We start from the raw sequence: 19,986 nt of genomic DNA on the forward strand, positions 1-19,986 counted from the left end.
TCACACGTTCGATTCTCAGTTGCAGGCTCCATCCACAGCCCTGTGTGGGAGGCAACCAACCAAGTGTCTCTCTCACATCGCTGTTTCTCTCTCTGTCTCTCCCCCTCCCTTCCACTCTCTCTGAAATCCATGCAAAAATATCCTCTGGTGAGGATCAACAACAGCAACAACAACAAAAAATCTCCAATGGCGATGGTGCCCCAGGCTCACCACGAAGGTGCTGATGGGTGTCAGGATTCTGTCTAAGGACCGTCCCCCACTGCCACTGGCGGAAAAGTCACCATTCTGGACTTTCCTAGGGGCATCGAGCACCACGGGACAAAAACGCCCCCTCCCGTGGAAGACCGTGTGAATGGCTGCATTGACCTCAGCGTGCAGGCTGCGCTTCTGGTCACCAGGGAGTCGGACTTAGTGCCTGGGCTGCGCTCCGGCTGATAAGTGGGGAGGGCTACACAGTCAGTGGATTATCTGTGCCTTGAATGGCAGCCTCTGTGAGGGTATCTTTGTATTTTAAAAAGGACTGCAGATCTCTTTATGCAACTGCTAACACTTTCTGTCTCTCCCCGGCTCTGGGTCATAACTCTGTCCTCCCATCAATAATAAACAAAAACGATGCTCAGTTTCCAAAAATGCCAGGGGTCTGCGATTCGTTCTGCCCACCCCTTTGCCCTGATTCCACCCGGCTACCTCCTGGGCGGTGAGGATAAGGAAGCTAAGAATGTGGTCACTCTGAAGGGCTTCTCTCGTTTCGTCTGGCCGACCTGCAGGTGCTCCCTGGTGCTCCCTAGAAAGCTGTCTCGGTGTCTGTAGGTGCCCAGCGAGCTATGGCCAGCACTTTCCTAGCCCCAGTAATTCAGCCCCCTCCGACTTCACCCACCTCGTCTGCTGAGGACGTCGCCCTCTGTGTGGGACTTTGAGGGTGTGTGTGTGGGGGGGGGGGGGGGCTGGTCCCGATGTCTCCTCTCCTTACCATCCACCTGCATTCCACCCCCTAACCCAGGGGTCCTCAAACTTTTTAAACAGGGGGCCAGTTCACTGTCCCTCAGACCGTTGGAGGGCCGGACTATAGTTTAAAAAAAAACTATGAACAAATTCCTATGCACACTGCACATATCTTATTTTGAAGTAAAAAAACAAAACAGGAACAAATACAATATTTGTATTTGCATGTGGCCCGCGGGCCGTAGTTTGAGGGCCCCTGCCCTAACCTGTAATTTTCAAAGGTAGCGGCATCGATGCTTCCATTTCTCTCATCTGTAGCCAAAGGTCTCTTTCTCAATCAGGAACCTTCTGTGGCCCCCGGGGTCTCCGTGGCAAAGACTAAACCCCACACCAGGACTGGGGCTGCTGGTGCCCCAGCTGCAGGGATCATAGCCACGGAGCTGCTTGTTCCAAGCGCTGCACGGGGATCATGAATTCTCGAGACAGTGCCCTCCTTACCCCCTGGTACAGATAGGAAAACTGAGGCTTAGTGGAGCTAAATATTGAACTCAAGGTCATGCCCAGCGTGCATGCAAACCTGAGGCTGCTCGCTGCACCCACCGCATGCAGAACCTTGGGGAAGGGGGTCAGGGGATGGGCTAAGTCGTCACCATGGCCCAGGGGCTGCAGAGGGCGGTGTCGGGCCCCTCTTGCTCCCTCTGATTAGTAAAGGTGACACCTGGGTCAGAAGCTGCGTTTAAGGGCATCTTTGGATAGAGAAACAAGGGATCTCAGACTGGGCTGCATGAGTCCAGTTACACTGGGATGAAATTCGCCTGCCCTCAGGATGCAGGCCAGCTGTGGCCAGCTGTGGTCCGCTGTGGTGTGTCTGCCTGTTCCTGTTGGAGAGCAGATGAAAGTTACTTCTTTGAAATAGGCTCCTAGCTGCTCCTTTTCCCGAGTCCTGGAGAAGGTCTGCTCATGGCCAGACATCTCATGTGTCTCCAGAACCCCCTAAAAGCCCGTGTGTGCCTCCCCAAAAAAAGCCGAGGCCTCAGGTGTGACGCCTGTGCTCACTTAGTAACGACACCGCGCCTCAGTAAATGGAGGGTTTCTCCTGCAGAAATTACATGAAAATACCTTCTATGTACAAGTGGCCACTTGCATGTTTTATTTATGATTGTTTGTTTATTGAGTGTCCCGAGAGGCTTTAAGGAGAGTGTGGGCAGAGGCACTGTGTGTGCTAAGCCCTGCCCCAGGGGAGGGGCCGGAGTCACTGCCGAGGCTGTTTGGACAAGGGACCCAGCCCCTGTGGGCAGCCGGAGAGCTACCCCTCCTCTCCCAAACCGTGGAGCCAGCTGTGTGGACTGCACAGATTCCGTTTTTCCTCTGACGAGTGAACGGGCGAGCCAGGTGCTAGAGCCAATCTCACAACCCCCTGTGCCCAGGAAGAGACGGCACCCACAGCGGCCAGAACACTGCTGGGCCGGGTGCATGGACCCCGGGCAGAGGAAGTGACTCGAGTCTCTCTTTATGGGAATGGGCTCTGGAAGAAAGAGGCTTCCCGCCTCCCATAAAGTTACTTTTTAACCCACGTTCCACTTGCTCAGGGGAAATGTTTTCTTCCTCTGCTTTCAGGAGGAAGCATTGTACCGCGGGCACGGCGGGCAGCATGGTTGCCTGAGGCAGAAGCTTCCGCAGTCGCTGGAGTAGCTGGAGGAAGGAACATGGAACCGTAGCGGCTCACCCAGGAAGAGTTCCAGGATGGCAGCTCAGCGGATCCGAGCCGCCAACGCCAGCGGCCTCCCCCGGTGCAAGTCCGAGGGGACCTTGATCGACCTGAGTGAAGGGTTTTCAGAAACGAGCTTTAATGATGTCAAAGGTGAGCTCCTGGGGCCAGACCTGGGTCTGAGGGCTCTCAGCTGCCAAGTTCATGTTCAGACCGGTACACTTTAGCTCCCTGATCTCCATCGTGTTCTAAATGCCCGATAAATAACTTGTTTTGCTTCTCTGGTGTGTTGGGAGGTTGTTTTGAATTTTCCCTTTAGTAATGAAACTTCATACAGAATATGTTTTCTCTTTTCATGTGTTTTGGTGACATTGCGGTAGGAAACTTGATGGTACAAAAAACTGGGGGAAAGGATGAATTATTGGAAACACTAGAGAAGAAAAAGGGTGGTCTGGGATGGGGTCAGCCAGCTTTTCCACAGAGGGTCCTATAGGAAACATTTTAAGCCTTGCAGGACGTATGACATCTGTCACAACCACTCAGTCCTGTCATTGTAGCTTGAAAGTCTTCATAGAAGAGAGCAAACAAATGCACTTGGCTGTGTTTCAATAAAGCTTTATTGATGAAAACAACCAACAGATGTGGCCCAGGGGCCCTAGTTTGCTGACCCCTGGTTTACAGGTGGCTGCAGGGTTTAAGTACCCTGCACCTGGGTTGATGAGAAAACCTATCTTTTGGACCCAAGGTTGATACTGGTGGGTCATCTTCTTCCGTGAAGCCCATCCTGACCTCATAGGCCACGGTCAGCATCTCTCCTGGTGCTGAGTGCCCCCTCCCACCACCACCACCACCATCATCATCATCATCATCATCATCATCATAATCATCATGAATGGACTATCCCACAGCCGTGAGCGCCTTCTGTTGAAATCACGCACCATTCAGGGAGCTGTATCTGTGCCTTTATATCTTTGGGCCACGGCACAAAGCCAGCGCTAAACAAACAATCCTTAACTGAACTGCTGTCTCCCGGATAAAATCGTGGCCCTCTCCCCATGTACTGAGAGTCATGCAGACGTGTGTCCCTTTCTGCTCTCTGCTCTCTTCCACTTCATCCTCCACTTCTACTTCCTCTCTGGGCTTTATGCTGGCAGCTCTGAGCATGGCTTCAAATATTCTTTAGAGGAAGACTGGCAAAGGGAATCCTGAGGGTTTATTCATAAGAGCAGCGGAGTTACTGGGCGTTGCTATAAATAACTGAACCATTCGTTTTTCATAGATTGGTAATGGGCATTATTTTCTTACTTTAGCTGATCACGGTGAGAGCTGGAAAGTGTGAGCATAAACGGTGGGGTTTGGGTCGGGTTCTTAACGAGGGGCAGAGAGCTGAATTTTAATCGATAATGATAATCTGGGAGGAGCTGTTATTCCTAAAAGAATAGCACAGTGAGGGGAGGAAGGCAAGACAGTCTGGGATGTGAGGAGGGGCTGGTGAGCTCGTGTGTGTGTGTGTGTGTGTGTGTGTGTGTTGGGAAGTTGGGGAGAGGGGTCAGAGACCCTGTAGACTCTACTCTCCAGGGGCAGGGGCAGCATCCATGTGGTGAGCAGGCTTCATTCCAGCCAAATTGTCTGCTGTGAAAGCTGCTGCTCCTGATGAGTGTTTTGCCTGCAGAGGAACTGAGGCAGGAGGGTAGGAAATGTGTTACCCAGTACACCGACTTCCTGACGCCCAGGGAGCTTGTCTGTATTAAAAGCAAGGGAGCTGGGAATCTGGGCAGCACTTCCCAGAATTCACTAGGTTGGAATTCAATAGGGATTTTACTGCATTCGATTGGATGGGGCCCCAGCCTGGTGTCCCAGGGCACTCTGTGGGGGTTGACTGATGGAGGGACCTTGGGGAAGGGAGCTCACACCACTGCCCACTCCCATGAGGCCCCGATGGGAAGGAGCTGACCCTAGAGTGAAATGTTACCACTAACCTTCTAAGGAGAGTGCTTGGAATGCTAAGCAAAACCATTTTCATTCTTCAGTCTGGTAATTGGAAGTGATCATTTGCATTGATACATTTTCTTAGGCTATGTACAAAGCTAACCTAATAGTTTTGGCTTTTAATTTTAAAAATATCACTGTAAGGGAATTATTCTGGGGCGACATTATAGGGATTTAACTTTTTAAAAAATATATTTTTATTGATTTCAGAGAGGAAGGAAGAGCGAGAGAGAGATAGAAACATCCATGATGAGAGAGAATCATGGATTGGCTGCCTCCTGCACGTCCCCCACTGGGGATCGAGCCCACAACCTGGGCATGTGCCCTTGACCGGAATCGAACCTGGGACCTTTCAGTTCGCAGGCCAACGCTCTATCCACTGAGCCAAACCGGCTAGGGCAGGGATTTAACTTTTGAGGGATTCTAACAAGATTTTAATAGCTGGAAGGCTTTCTTTAATTTTCACTTGGTTTTAATTTTCATCTGACATTTTCATTAGACGTGTCAAGGAAACAAAGGTGGTTTGTATTACTGGAGTCCGTGACCAGACAACAGAATGGAGAGAAGGTCTTACATTATCTCTGACCCCAGCCTGATCCTTCTTCCTTCTCCCCACCTCCCCTTCGAAGCCATTTCCTGTTGTGCTGCTGTTTTTATTCAGTCGAGGGCACAGCCAGGGGGAATCCTCACTTTGGCCATCACCTTGGCCCAGTAGCATGGACATGCCCTCTCTGCTGTAAGCAGACAAGACCAGGTGAGCAGTAATTCAGTGAATGTAGCTTGAGCACCTGCTATGTGCCAGGCTCTTTCCAGGGACACCCATGAGCATGACAGACCCTAATGGAGCTTGTACGCTAATGGGCGATGGAGCCCTCCCCCCAAAAACCCTAAGCAGATGTGTAAGGTGTCTGATGTATTGGTTGGTGATATGTGTTACAGAGAAAAATAAAACTAGGAGGGGGGTGCAGATGTCGGTTGTAACAAAACATTTTGCTAAGCCCTTTATCAGCACAATTTCACTTCATCCTTACCAGGGCCCATTGGAGAAAGATTCTTCTTCTCCATCATGAAGAATCCGGGCTCTGGAGGTCAGACAGCTTCCGAGGTCTAGTGACCCAGAGCCAGGTCTCCCAGTGCCCAGACGGAGGGCAGGGGGTGACAGCCTCCAAGGCCAGGACCCAGAGCCCGGTCTCCCCACCCAGACGGAGGGCAGTGGGTCATGCCTTTGAGGCCCAGGTGTGCTTTCTCCCACGCACGTCTCTGTTACCTGGTTCATGCCAATAAATAGACCTCCTGCTTTAGACTGAGCCAAGGAAATGCAATTTAATTTTCATTATTTCCTTTCCACGGAAAGGGAAACTGGGTGGGAGATGGGGTGTTTTGGAGGGCCGATTGGAAAGAATAGAATGAATGCCTGTTGAACTGAATCACATATTAGAGCAGTTCAACTAGAACACTAGCCCGTCCTTCGCTTGTTTATGTAGGCAGCCTAAAAAGGGTTTCCTTTCTTTCAATTGTTTGTTACAGGAAGTTAGAATATGAGCACACTGTAAAACAAGGCACAGTTCAGGGGGTGGGGCTTGTTTACCTCAGAAAGAGCTTCCTGCGGAATATACTTGGTCGTGTATAGGAGGCAGATAAAACACTGAGGTGTGTGATTATTATTTTTCAAAACACACACCGCTTGCTTAGATGACTTCGTTTTGCTGTTGCAATTACCGAATACCAAGAACCGCACATCAGCTGAGTCACCGTTTGGAGTGTCGTGGTTTTTCAGACTGCTCCAGCAGGCGTTCAGAAACAATGTGCGCTCCCCCAGACATAAACCTTTGATTTTTACGGTATGTGGGAGAGACCATTTCCATGGCGTTTTTTTGAGTGATCATTTCAAGGAGGTGGAAAGAAAGACCGGCCTCAAAATCGTAGGGTATATAAACAGTTCGGTGAACAATGGAACCAGAAGCATGGATACACGGAACAGACTGGCGGGTACCTGGGGAGGGGGTGGGTGACTGGATAAGAAAGGTGAAGGGATTGGCTAAAGAACATATATGGATTCCCCATGCACAGGGACAGTGGTGTGGTGAAGGCCAAGGGAGGGGGAGGCGGAGGTGGGCAAAGTAGGGGAAAATGGGGGGTATCTGCAGTAGTGTCAACATAAAAATGTTTAATTACGAAAATAAATAAATAAAAAAGAATGGGTTCAATTTGGAAATGGAAGAAACGGGCCTGAGCGCCAAGGGAACGTCTTTCGTGTTCAGGGCGGACGTGGAGGCTCTTCTTGCCTGCGCCTGGTCACATGCCCTGGGACCCCTCAACACGGAGCATCTCTGTTTTCTAAGTAAATCCCACTCAATTTCTCCTCCTTTGGGGGAGGACAATTTTTCCTCTACCCTTCCAGGTTCTTTGGCTGGTCTGATAATTAAATAGACATAAGACAGATTAACAGGAGAAAAACAAATGTAATGGCATACGTATGGGAGCCCCATAAGACTGAGGCCCGGGGCAGGCAGGCAGCCATGCTGAGCTGGGAAGAAGATGGGAGCGCAAATGCTTGATAAACAAGTACTTTCCTGCCCCGCAGAGATACCGGGACACAACTTCCCTTCGTAGCCCCCCAGCCCACCAGCTGGCCCATCCTCCTTGTAATTCTCTGGTGATGACTCTTCCGGGAACGGGCCCTCCATCCAAGTTCTTGGCAGCACTTAGGGAGAAGGGAGAAGCTCTGCCTGAGTCACTGGGGCCTTGATTGTCTTCAGATCAGAGTAGTCCACAGACCACAGAGGCTCCCTTCGCGGCCCAGCAGCTCTCTCTGGCCAGTTAGTTAGATAAAGAAATAATTTGATCAAATTGAGATGTTAGAGGCACAGGAACGTGGTGCTGGTTTGCATTTCTGCGGATGGTGGACCGACTTCCATCATGGCCTCACCTGTGTGTGTCGGACCTGGATGGGACCGAGGGTGGTGAAACGCTCGTACCCTCGTTGGTGTGTTGATCGCACACCAAAACCCACTCTGGTTTGTTCCTGTGAATCACGCTGCTGGCTCGTGGCTGCACCTGGTGTGTTAGTTTCTTGGGCCACCCTCTCTAGCTTGGACAGTGTCCTGCAGCCCGCGGCCTCGCCCTCACCTTCTGCTCTGTGTGTTTCTTGCAGTGCCTTCTCCCAGTGCCTTGCTAGGAGACAATCCCACACCTTTCGGAAACGCGAAGGAAGTGATCGCAATCAAGGACTACTGCCCCAACAACTTCACCACCCTGAAGTTCTCCAAGGGCGACCACCTCTACGTCCTGGACACGTCCGGCGGGGAGTGGTGGTATGCCCACAACACCACGGAGATGGGCTACATCCCCTCCTCCTACGTGCAGCCCCTCAACTACCGGAACTCCACGCTGAGTGACAGCGGGATGATCGACAATCTTCCCGACAGCCCAGAGGAAGTAGCCAAGGAGTTAGATTTGCTCGGAGGATGGACAGATGACAAGAAGGGGTCGGGCAAAACCTACAGTAATAACCCTTTCTGGAATGGGGTCCAAACGAACCCCTTTCTGAACGGGAAGGTGCCGGGGATGCCCAGCGTGGACGAGCTGGCTCCCAGAAGTTCCGTGGACTTGCTGCTCTTCGACACGGGCACGTCTTCCTTCACGGAGTCCAGCTCGGCCACCACAAACAGCACCGGCAACATCCTTGACGAGCTGCCGGCCACAAACCAGCTCCATGCCGAGGGGCCGGTCAAGCGGGACAACCCGTTCTTCCGGAGCAAACGTTCCTACAGTCTGTCGGAACTCTCCGTCCTCCAGGCCAAGTCCGACGCTCCCGACTCATCGGGGTATTTTACGGGCTTGAAGTCCCCGGCCCCCGAGCAGTTCCAGAGCCGGGAGGACTTCCGCGCAGCCTGGCTGAGCCACCGGAAGCTGGCTCGGTCTTGCCACGACTTGGACTTGTTGGGCCAAAACCCTGGGTGGGGCCAGACCCAAGCAGTGGAGACGAACATCGTGTGCAAGCTGGACAGCTCCGGGGGCTCCGTGCAGCTTCCCGACACCGGCATCAGCATCCACGTGCCGGAAGGCCACGTGGCCCAGGGGGAAACGCAGCAGATCTCCATGAAAGCGCTGCTGGACCCCCCCTTGGAACTCAACAGCGACCGCTGCTGCACCGTCAGCCCGGTGCTGGAGGTGAAGCTGAGCACCCTGGAGGTGAAAACCGTCATCGTCTTGGAGATGAAAGTTTCGGCCGAGGTGAAAAATGACATTTTCAGCAAAAGCACAGTGGGCCTCCAGTGCCTGAGGAGCGACCTAAAGGAAGGGCCCTATGTCCCCATCCCACTCAACTACAGCTACGGGGACACGGTCCAGGTGCACCTGGACAACCTGGAGCCCTGTATGTACCTGGCCATCGTGGCCCATGGCCCGAACATTCTCTACCCTTCCACCGTGTGGGACTTCATCAGTAAAAAAGTCACAGTGGGTCTCTATGGCCCCAAACACATTCACCCGTCCTTCAAGACAGTGGTGACCATCTTTGGGCATGATTGTGCCCCAAAGACTCTCCTGGTCACCGAGGTCACCCGCCAGGCCCCCAGCCCCGCGCCCGTGACCCTGCAGCTCTGGGGTAAGCACCACTTCGTCTTGTCCAGGCCCCAGGACCTCCAGGTCTGCATGTTTTCCAACATGACAAACTACGAGGTCCGGGCCGGCGAGCAGGCCAAAGTCGTGCGAGGGTTCCAGATGAAGCTGGGCAAGGTGAGCCGCCTCATCTTCCCCATCGCCTGCCAGAACCCCAGCGAGCTCTCCGACTTCACCCTGAGGGTCCAGGTGAAGGACGACCAGGAGGCCATCCTCACCCAGTTTTGCGTCCAGACTCCCCAGCCGCCCCCCAAAAGTGCCATCAAGCCGTCCGGGCAGAGACGGTTCCTCAAGAAGAACGAGGTCGGGAAAATCATTCTGTCCCCGTTCGCCGCCACCACCAAGTACCCGACCTTCCAGGACCGCCCCGTGTCCAGCCTCAAGTTCGGCAAGCTGCTCAAGACCGTGGTCCGGCAGAGCAAGAACCACTACCTGCTGGAGTACAAGAAGGGCGACGCCATCGCCCTGCTCAGCGAGGAGAAGATCCGGCTGAAGGGGCAGCTGTGGACCAAGGAGTGGTACATCGGCTACCACCAGGGCAAGGTGGGCCTGGTGCACGCCAAGAACGTGCTGGTGGTGGGCAAGGCCCGGCCCAGCCTCCTGGCGGGGCCCGAGCTCAGCACCTCGGTGCTGCTGGAGCAGATCCTGCGGCCCTGCAAGTTCCTCACCTACATCTACGCCTCCGTCAGGACGCTGCTCATGGAGAACATCAGCAGCTGGCGCTCCTTCGCCGACGCCCTGGGCTACGGGAACCTGCCGCTCACCTTCTTCTGCCGAGCGGAGCTGGACAGCGAGCCCGAGCGGGTGGCGTCCGTCCTGGAGAAGCTGAAGGAGGACTGTAACAACGCGGAGAACAAAGACCGCAAGTCCTTCCAGAAGGAGCTCATGATGGTAGGTCCTGGCGGGTTTGGGTGTCGGGAGGGTGGGGCGAAAGCCAGCCTTCTCCTCACACACGTGGGTGCCACGTGGTTCGTTGGACCGGAGTCTGGGCTCATCTGTGCTCAGGTGCAAGGACGGGGTTTTAGGAAATGCACCTGGAGAGAGGCGTCCACATGGGGCCCTGGGGTTCCCCAAACAGCTCAGATCTCTTTTCCCACTGAGTTGGGGGCTCCTCAGAGGTCTCAGGATGGACTTCCGCGGGCCCAGTGGCATGTGGACACACGAGGCCTGTGCTCCGACCACCTCTCTATAAACCTCTGGGGAGAAGGTTTTCATCAGCTTCCCTGTGAGAGCCACCTATGACTCCAACCTTTTAAGAACCACTGCCCCAAAATCTGGCTTTATTTTAATGAGTTTTTCCCTCTGCATCTTACTTGAAGGTTCCACCATGTCTCTGTATTGTTTCCTCTTCCTCCTTTTCGTGTGCGTCTGAGTCGGGGTGAGGACAGCCTTGGTTTTGCCAGCACAGCCAGGAATTGGAATACGAAGAAGTAAAAAGGGGGAAGTTGGTGTCACAGTACGGGATACACCGGCCCACCGGCCGGCCGGGAAGCATTCACTGACCTTTCACGGCCCCAGCGGGCCTGGCTCAGCCCCAGCCCCACACCCCACAGGCAGCCCCACTCTTTACTGTTGGATAAGCTCTGGGAGTGGCCTCGGAGAAGCTTAATAATATCTTTCTGTTGGCATCTCTCTCGTCGAGTCTGTGCTGCCGTTGCCTGTCGACTCCCTTGGATACTAGGAGCCGTCTCAGCTCCCTCCCGGTCCCCTGATGTGATGTCCTATGGGAACACCTGTGTGACTTGGTCACATGCCTTTCTCCCCTGCTCCGTGACTCCACACAGCCTTTTCACCTCCTAACTTTGGTGAGGTGTGACTCAGCACTCCTGGCATTTCTGCCACTTCTGCCCCCTCCTTCCCCACAGCACCTGCCACTCCGTGTCTGCCCTTCTGGGCACAGGTGAGCCAGGTGCGTCTGAGGTTGCCCACGTTGACATGAGTGTGCAACTGATGTGGGTTCGTTGCACACACGTCTCTCTGCTGCCCCCTGGAGCCAGGGGACAGAAGGGATGCAGTCCACTGCGCCACGGCCACTGCGGCAGAGGGAGGGGGGCATGATGCAAGCATCATGTGACCGGCGATAGTATAAAGTGTTGGTCACGTGGAGCAGCTGGGAACCTGGCACTGCCCCCAGGAGCAAGCGGGAACTGGAAGTGGCAGGTAGAGGGGCGACCTTGTTAACCTGGAAGTCATTGGGCACTGGCAGTGTTAGTGGAGAGGATGCGGGTTGGCGTGGCTGCAGGGAAGCTTCCCCGGTGATGCCCATGGCCCTCCCTCGGGGCACACCTCCCTGGCCCGCCTGTAGAATGAGTCCCTGTGCAGCCCGAGCTGCCCGTCTCTTCTTTGGGTCGACCTCACAGTGGGCAGGGGCCCAGCTTCCCTCTGCCAGCCTCAGGCTGGAATTCTCCATGGATCAGGGAATTCTGTGCTTTCATGGAGCATAAACGATTGGTTGTGCCTTCGTGACAGCTGAGAAGCGCTCGCCTGGCACGGGCACAGGAGGAAAATGAACCGACCTGGGCAGCGCCTTCAGGGCTGTGGAAACCTGTCTGAGGAGGTGGCTTTGCTCTCAGTTCCTCATTTCTTTTCTGAAGACTTAAGTGAGGGCTCCTTTTTTTCACGTCGGGGACCCAGAGGAGATTTTTCGGTGGCTTCCTGAGGTTGGTGTGTGTGCGGATGGGCCCGGTGTGTGTCTGGAACCCTCTCGCCTCCCCCAGCCCCACACCCACCACGGCTCCCAGAGTCCCAGGAGGAGGAAGTGGCAGGAAGGTGCCTGGGGGAGGTTGGCTTGGGCTGAAGTGAAACCGGTTTTCCCTCCTCACCTCTGAGCAGCAGATCTGAACGGCTGGCCCGACTTCTAGAAGCCCAGGCTGGCTTATCCAGGGGTGTTGGCGGAGTCGGGGTGTCGGAGGAGCCGGGGTGTCGGAGGAGTCGGGGTGTCGGAGGAGTCGGGGTGTCGGCAGAGTCAGGGTGTTGGGGGAGCCGGGGTGTCGGAGGAGTCGGGGTGTCGGAGGAGTCGGGGTGTCGGCGGAGTCAGGGTGTCGGAGGAGTCAGGGTGTCGGCGGAGTCGGGGTGTTGGCGGAGTCGCTGCAAACCAGATGTTTCATTTCCAGGGACTTAGACATCGCTGAGCAGTGGAGTTTCCTACAGTGTCAACCAAGCATCTAACCCGCACCCCCATCAGGGCCAGACCACCCCCGCCTCACCCAGCTCCTTGTGAAGACAGTCTGTTTAGGGATGATGCCTTGGTTTGGAAGTCATGATTAAATGAATTAGTCAGCGGGAAGGAAGGGTTTAGACAGCAGATTTCTGGGAGATGGGAAGGAAAAAGGCCCATCTGTCCACTACCATCAGAATGGGGTCCAGGCCCCTTCCTCCACCCCCAGGCCCTGTAAGACCTGGTCCCCCTATCTCACAACCCTGGGGACCACGCATGCTTCTTGCTCACTAGCCACTCCAGCCCTGTCGCTGCATCCTGAACACACCTCGCTTGCTCCTGCCTCAGGTTTTGCACGTATGGTTTCCTCTGCCTGGAATTCTCTTTCCCCCGATTCCACGCGGCTGGGCTTTCACCTCCTTCAGATACCAGCCCAAACCTCATCTTGTAAGAGCTTTCCCACAACTCTCTGTAAAGCCACCTTGTGCCTTTGGGTCACTGCACCTCATCATCCGTAATACCGTCTCCATGGTGCTTTCCAGAATCTGAAATGGCCTTGTTTACCTGGGTTCCTGTGTCTTGTTGCCCTAATTAAAGACAAAATCCACGGGAGAAAGGACCTGGCACATAGGCAAGACTCAGACATGTGGTGAATGAATGAATGAATGAATGATGCATGAATGAATGAGGCAGCCTCCTGTGGTCAGACCACCGTGCTTCTGTGCTTTCGTTCCAGTCCCTCTTGTGGATGCATATTCTCCATATCAGCTGGTTGGGAGGTGTGTTGTGTGCGTGGGCCTCGTGGGGTACTTTGCCTGCCCTCTGTCACCCACCCGGCTTGTGACCACAGAGAATGGCCCTCCTGTCCCCAGTCCGCCCAGCTCTCCAGCAGAAGCCATGCCTGTCTGTGATCATCCCATTTCCATGAGGCCCCCAGACCATACTGAAAGTCGGGGGAGGGGTGGTGCTGCCGGACCCAGCAGAGTGGACGAAGCCCCTGGCGCCCCTGAGTGTTGGAGGGTGTTGAATGGACCCCTGGGGATCCCTGTGCTGGTGGGACTTACGGGTCAGGCCGATGTGGGAATGGGCACCACACATTTGAAGAGCTTTTGGAGTCAAATTCTGTTGTCAAAGGCAGGATGGGTAACTGGTGGCAGGTCCGTGGCTGCAGCTTCTAACAGAGCCAGGGAGAGCCGCAGCAAACAGCAGGAGCGGTGTGTGCACTCACACGCATTAAACATTTCTTGGGCGCCTGCTGTGTGCTTAGAGGGGGTCCTGGGGGCTGGGCTTTTGAAGAACTTGGGCCTGTTACTTGAGGAAGACCCAGGTGAACAGTCAGGAGAGCTGGGCAGGCTTGTAACGGGCCCCAAAGGAAAGGACCTCCATGGCCTGGGTGGACCAGGGGAAGGCAAACGGGGATGCCAAAGGGGGTGCAGGAGCCAGCCAAGGGGAAGGGGCTGTCGGGTCCCAGGTACACTGTGGGCAAGGGCCAGGCTGAAGGGGAGCATGGGATGGGGTCGAGCAGAGGCTTGAGGCCGGGTTGAATTCAAGGCCTCGGGGACAAGAGATAATAGCACCTGTATATGGGGCAACGGGAGAGTGGCCTGGAGCCACCTGGGCCAGACAACACTTGCTCTGTATCCCATGGGCATTCAGTCACAGGGAAGTGAGGGGAATCAAGGCGGACCCATTCCTGCTGTTTGTGAAGTCAGGTGTCCCTGCCCCTTGCCCCTTCTCAGTCTCAGTCACTCAGGTGGCAGGCAGTGCAGTGCCCGCTCTGAGTGCCTTTCCTGCAGGATGCCAGGATGCCTGGGGGTGAGGACCTAAATTTCATACTCACCCCGAACTTACTCTTGTTAAGACAAGCAGGCAAGGTGAGAGGTAAGAGGTATGGGTCACACCAAAGGCCTGCCCGGCTGGGAACACCCTCACAGCTTGTGCGTCGGATTTCACATCTGGTGGCCCTTCCCTCCCCCTCACCTGGCAGGCAGGGTCTGCGGCTGCCTGCCCGGGGTCTGTGGCCCGCACTGCACTGCGGCCCTGGGGACAGGCTCTCCGTGTTTCCCTGCCTTGTCCCCGTCAGTATTGACCTGGAGAGCTTCAGGGTCTTTGTTTGCACAGTGGCCTTGGCTCCGCCCAGGTTTTGTTCTTTCCTCATTGATTTTTCTATTTGTAAAGACAGAGAATGCTTCTTTTGCGTTGAAATTCTGTAATCAGTGCTGAAGAGCAAAGCAGAAAGCAGGTCCCCCATGGAGTGTGTGCCGTGGTTATGATCAGTTCCCTGGGGTTATGCCACCCAGGCCGTCCCGCAGGTGCTCTCCCAGCCACGTGTGCGCGTGCCGTGGAGGCCTGCGGCTCTCAGCCTGGGAAGGCCCACGGGTCCCTGGTCCGACCACTGCAGCGCTCTGGGAGGTGCGCCCTTGTCCACGTGTCTGTGTGCTTGTCCATATTAGTTCCGTGACAATATTCCAGAACCTGCAGGCCCATTGCAATCCAGAATGACCTCAGTTACCTAATTCCATCTGCAAAGACCCTACTTCTAAATCCAATCACATGCTGAGGTTCTGGAGAGACGTCTACCCCACACACATCACCGACTTTCTTTGTCCTGTGAGTCGCAGCGATGCAGGGGTTCAGGGGTGTATTACAGGCATTAAAACGCTCAGGTAGAGCAGGATCCACAGGCACCCGAGCCGCCCTCTGCCTCACGCTGTGCTCTGCCTCACGCTGTGCTCCTCCCCCCAGGCCTTGCTGAAGATGGACTGCCAGGGCCTGGTGGTCCGGCTCATCGGCCGTCGAGGTGGCGCAGCGCTGGAGGGAGCTGGCTGAGAAGCTCGCCAAGGTGTCCAAGCAGCAGATGGACGCGTACGAGTCTCCCCACCGGGACAGGAACGGGGTCGTGGACAGTGAGGTGAGTGGGCAGCCCTTCTCTCAGCCTGAAAAACTCAGTCACAGCAGTATCTGTTTTGTGGCGTTTTTATGAGGATAAAATGAGTTAGACGTGAAAGCCCGTGCCCAGCACACAGTAGGCCCTCACTGAGTGGGCAGGTCCCCTCCTTCTTGGGATCTTTAGTTGTGACTCCCGCTCTGGCGCTGGCAAGGCCTCGCTGCCGAGAAGTGGGGCTGGGGCGTTGGGACAACATCAGCGAGCCTGCCCGTCCCTTGCTCATCCCGATCTTAAATGACCTTCCGTCAGAGGGAATGATGGGTGACTGGGCCCTTTGGGATCCGCTCTGCCCCGGGCCTCTACCCGCCCCTGCTGCACGAATACCTGGCATGTTGTATGTCTGATGTGGGCCAGCACGGGCTGGGTTCCTGCTCAGAAGTTCTGTTTCTCACCTGTTCATGGAGGTCGCTTTAAGCTACCGGAGACCTAGGAATGGGGGAAGTTCCTAGTATAAGGGTGTCCTTTATTATTGTTTTTTCTTTAAAAATATATTTTTATTGATTTCAGGGAGGGAGGGAGAGGGAGAGATAGAAACATCAGTGATGAGAGAGAATCATTGATCAGCTGCCTTCTGCACGCCCCCTACTGGGGATTGAGCCCGCAACCCAGGCATGTGCCCTTGACTGGAATCAAACCCGGGACCCTTCAGTCCGCTGGCTGACGCTCTACCCACTGAGCCAGACGGGCTAGGGCAAGGGTGTCCTTTATTATTAATAGGGTGAATTTCTAAATAAATGGCCACGATAGAAAGTGCCACAGGGAGTGTAAGGAGAGAAATCCTTTCTGTTAGTTGAGACACCACTGGCTACGTCCTGCTCTCGCACAAAATGCCGTTCCCTCCGCAGCGTGGAGGCCGGGACAGAGACGGTCCCCTGTGACTCCGATTTGCTCTGCTCTTACCAAGCAGCGTCAATAACGCGCAGAGGAGCTGCAGCTGGTGACCCGGCCGAATGTCTGACTGTTCCTCACTCTGTCCTTTCTCCCTCCTTCTGTTTTGGACGACTTCCCCGTGCAGGCCATGTGGAAACCCGCGTATGACTTTCTACTGACCTGGAGCCACCAGATCGGGGACAGCTACCGGGACGTCATCCAGGAGCTGCACACCGGCCTGGACAGGATGAAGAACCCCATCACCAAGCGCTGGAAGCACCTCACGGGCACCCTCATCCTCGTGAACACCCTGGACATCCTGCGAGCGGCTGCCTTCAGTCCTGCCGACCAGGACGACTTTGTGATTTGAACGGGTGCCCCTGCCTGCTGCTGCCCTGGGGCCCGTGCCCCCGTCTGCCCCGGATGCCCATGCAGCCACATGTTGCTGGGGAGGAAGGAAGAGCCGGCCGTTCAGACAGATGAGGGTCGCTCGATGGCCCCGCGCCCAGGACCAAGCACACCCCGTGCTCCACCCGCCGCCTCCATCTCGGGGGAGGGGAGGCCTGAAGGGACTTTCTACTGCAGGTCATTGCCAATCAAATAGCTTCCTATTTGTTAAGTGTACATTTACATTTAAAATCACTTTTTTAAAGGATGGGGAGGAGGGGACATAGGAGAAACGTGGTATCTAATTTTTTTAATGGACCATATAGGTTACAAAAAACAACTTATGGGGCAGACGCTGTTAAGGTTTTTATGTTCTCTAAAGACCTTTTTAAATTATGTTACAGATGTATATATGTATTTAAAAGTACTCGGGGGCATTTCTTGTTCCCAGACACACTCGCATTTCAACAGGAAGCACGGGAAGATGCTTGTTCGCACATTGGACCTTCTTTCACTCCATACCTGTTCAAACGTCAATCAGATAGGAACCGTGGTTTTAGGTGAATGAGTGTAGCCCAAGCCCATTCCTTCGGAGAACGTCCTGGGCCCTGTTCTCCCCTCCTTTCTTCTCTTCTGTACCTTGGCCTCGTGGTGCAGTAGGTGACCAGCCACCGGGCACGTGGACCGTTTTGTGGGCAAAGCTAAGTCTGACTGGTGCCCTTGCGATGAGGAAGCAGCTGGGAGCTGGCGTTCTCTGTGGCCCCTGCTCATTCAGAAGCGCAATCCCAGTTCCGATCGAGCTGGTCCCTGCAAAACTCCCCCTCTCTGTCGTCATGAAGGAAAGCTCGCCACAAGGACAGCCTGTGCTAGGTGCCGGCGGCCATTTGCCAAACTCTCCGCTTCATTTCATCCCACACGTGATCCCTCTCCCTTCCTGGTATACCCATGTCTCCTTGGGCATGAATAGTGTGGGGGAACCGTTTTTATTTACAATACAGAGATTATCTGAGCAGGATGAACATTTCCTGAAAATGAAATACTTCCCACATAAAGCCTAGGGCCTGGTGGAATGTTGCATTGATCGCCTTTATGGTTGCGGATCTACTTACAGATCTGCAGCACTGTTGTGGCATCTCAGAGGGAGCAAGGGGCACGGCTGGAGTCCCCAGGAATGTGCCTGGATGGTCACCGGGCGTGTAGGAAGTCATGTGGGGCCACTTGAGATCCCAGTCTCATTCTCTAAATCTGCTTTCTTGAAACACTGTAATTACCTACTATAATCAATGTATAGTCCCTTATGGGGCTGAAGCATTCTTAGGTATCTATTGATTCAGATACTGAAGATCAACTGGCTAGAAAAAAACGATACCAAAAAATAAAAACACTACGTGTTTTATGCTGCAAGAACCGAGACACACAGTTCCCCAATCACACGAGATAACCTTAAATTCAGCTTTTCAACCCCCCACCATCTTTCTTTCCAGAGATCCTCTCTCCCCTTTTCCCCAAAAAAGAAACAAAACCAGTTGCACCTTAAACCATGGATAATTTTCCTCAGGGGCTTAAAATAGTTTCCTATGCAACATGTCTTGTAGCACAAATTAAATTCTACAGAAGTTGCAGTAAACTTTATTTGGATATTTTGACCTCTTAAGTGTGTGGGTGTTTTTTTCCATACCAACCAAACATTAAATAAAACCTCGTGTAAGTATCTGTACAGAGAACAATGACTCCCTCCCCTAACACTCACCCCTAGGTGACAGTGTGACAGTTGGGTAACAGGTATCTATTTTCTTGATATTAATGTAATTGCTCTTGGAACATCGGGGTCTCAGTCATCGCTGGCTAGTAGGAATCGGTGTTGCCCAGAGCACACAAAGGGTTCAGGTGGACGGCTTCCTGTATTTTGGCTCCACACCCCTGGGACTGGCAATCCCAATTCCACAATATAGTTTAGGACGGTCCACTTGTGGCTGTTCCTACCTGCATCACCCTCCTCACTGGGATAGTGGCTTTGTCATGTTTTCTGGGTGCTCCGAATCTTGAGAACACTTGCTATATTTGGAACCCCAAAAACATAAACTTTCAGCCTCCCTTGCAGCTACATGCAGGTGTGTCTAGCTTCTACCTCATGGATCTCTGATTCGATCACCCACTTGCAGAAGGAGGCAAGGCTGGTGACAGAAGCATCTTCCTCCAGGGTGGCACTGGTCGCAGGGAGAGCTCCTGGCCCAGCTGTGGCCTCAGTGGGGCACGCAGGGCCGTGGCGATTTCCCCGATGCCATGACACATTCCTCGGCAAGCCAGTCCTGGAAGCTCAAAATTGAGCACGGTTCTTTAGATCTCTCAACTCTCTGCTGAATTACCCAATTATCCTTTATTAAGTCCCTTTTTGGAAGAATGAGCCATTGTTAATTTCCATTGCTTGCAAATAAGCACCTTGATTTCTTACTATTTTCATTCCTTCAGGATTCTGCCCTGATACTCAGACTCCTCTGGGAAGTCTTTCTGGACGTCCCATCTGGGCCGTCCTTCCCTTGCTTTCCTGCAGCTCTCCGGCCTCACCACGCCCAAATCTCCACTAGAGCTGTGCCTCAGACTAAACTGGGCAAGGAGACGCCCAACACCCACACAGTACATTCAAAGTCGCACTTAATACATGCAAAGTCACAATAAGTCCCTGGGTGGATGACTGACCGAATAAACATCTTCTCAGTGAGCACTGCAGATCAGTTCATTTAGGCCAGTGGTCGGCAAACTCGTCAACAGAGCCAAATATCAACAGTACGACGATTGAAATTTCTTTTGAGAGCCAAATTTTTTAAACTTAAACTATATAGGTAGGTACATTGTTATTAACTTAATTAGGGTACTCCTAAGGCTTAGGAAGAGCCACACTCAAGGGGCCAAAGAGCCGCATGTGGCTCTTTGCCGACCACGGATTTAGGGGAATGCAGGCTAAGTACCTGAGTAGCTTTGTGTGAAATTGGAGTGACATTTCTTTTATCAAATACACATTTTATGGGGAGTCCATTCTAGATTTTTTTTTCTAGAAAGTTCTATCTACTCATTTTAGTTCACTGGTCTCCCCATTATACTATTACATGTTTAGCTCAGCTGAAGCTCTCACTTTGGCATAACAAGTATTTGCTGTATTTTTCACACATCCACATATTTTTTTCTACACTCACACCCAAGGTGCAGATGCTCACACCTGCGTGAGAATAGCAGACACTTGGTGACATCTATAGCCTCAGGTGAGCTGTCTTGGTGTCACAGGCCTCCTTGGAAAGTCACCAGGGCACCTGAGCAAAGCAGGAAGCAGGAGGATGGGCAGGTGGGGCGTTTACCTGGCAACCCCAG

At 53.6% G+C, this 19,986-nt stretch overlaps 1 protein-coding gene across 1 annotated transcript in view; it reads left to right on the forward strand.

Moving 5' to 3' along the window:
* The window catches only part of SH3BP4 (SH3 domain binding protein 4), a 51,447-nt gene extending 33,170 nt beyond the window's left edge, over nt 1-18,277 (forward strand). The window contains 5 exon segments of the mRNA XM_006082682.3: nt 2,560-2,803; nt 7,794-10,153; nt 15,165-15,208; nt 15,210-15,330; nt 16,382-18,277. Of these exon segments, the coding sequence (XP_006082744.1) occupies nt 2,686-2,803; nt 7,794-10,153; nt 15,165-15,208; nt 15,210-15,330; nt 16,382-16,606 (2,868 nt within the window). The 5' untranslated portion in view covers nt 2,560-2,685 and the 3' untranslated portion in view covers nt 16,607-18,277.
* Nucleotides 18,278-19,986: the final 1,709 nt, after the last annotated feature.

Source organism: Myotis lucifugus, unplaced genomic scaffold (assembly GCF_000147115.1).
Source record: "Myotis lucifugus unplaced genomic scaffold, Myoluc2.0 scaffold_3, whole genome shotgun sequence".
NCBI lineage: Eukaryota > Metazoa > Chordata > Mammalia > Chiroptera > Vespertilionidae > Myotis > Myotis lucifugus.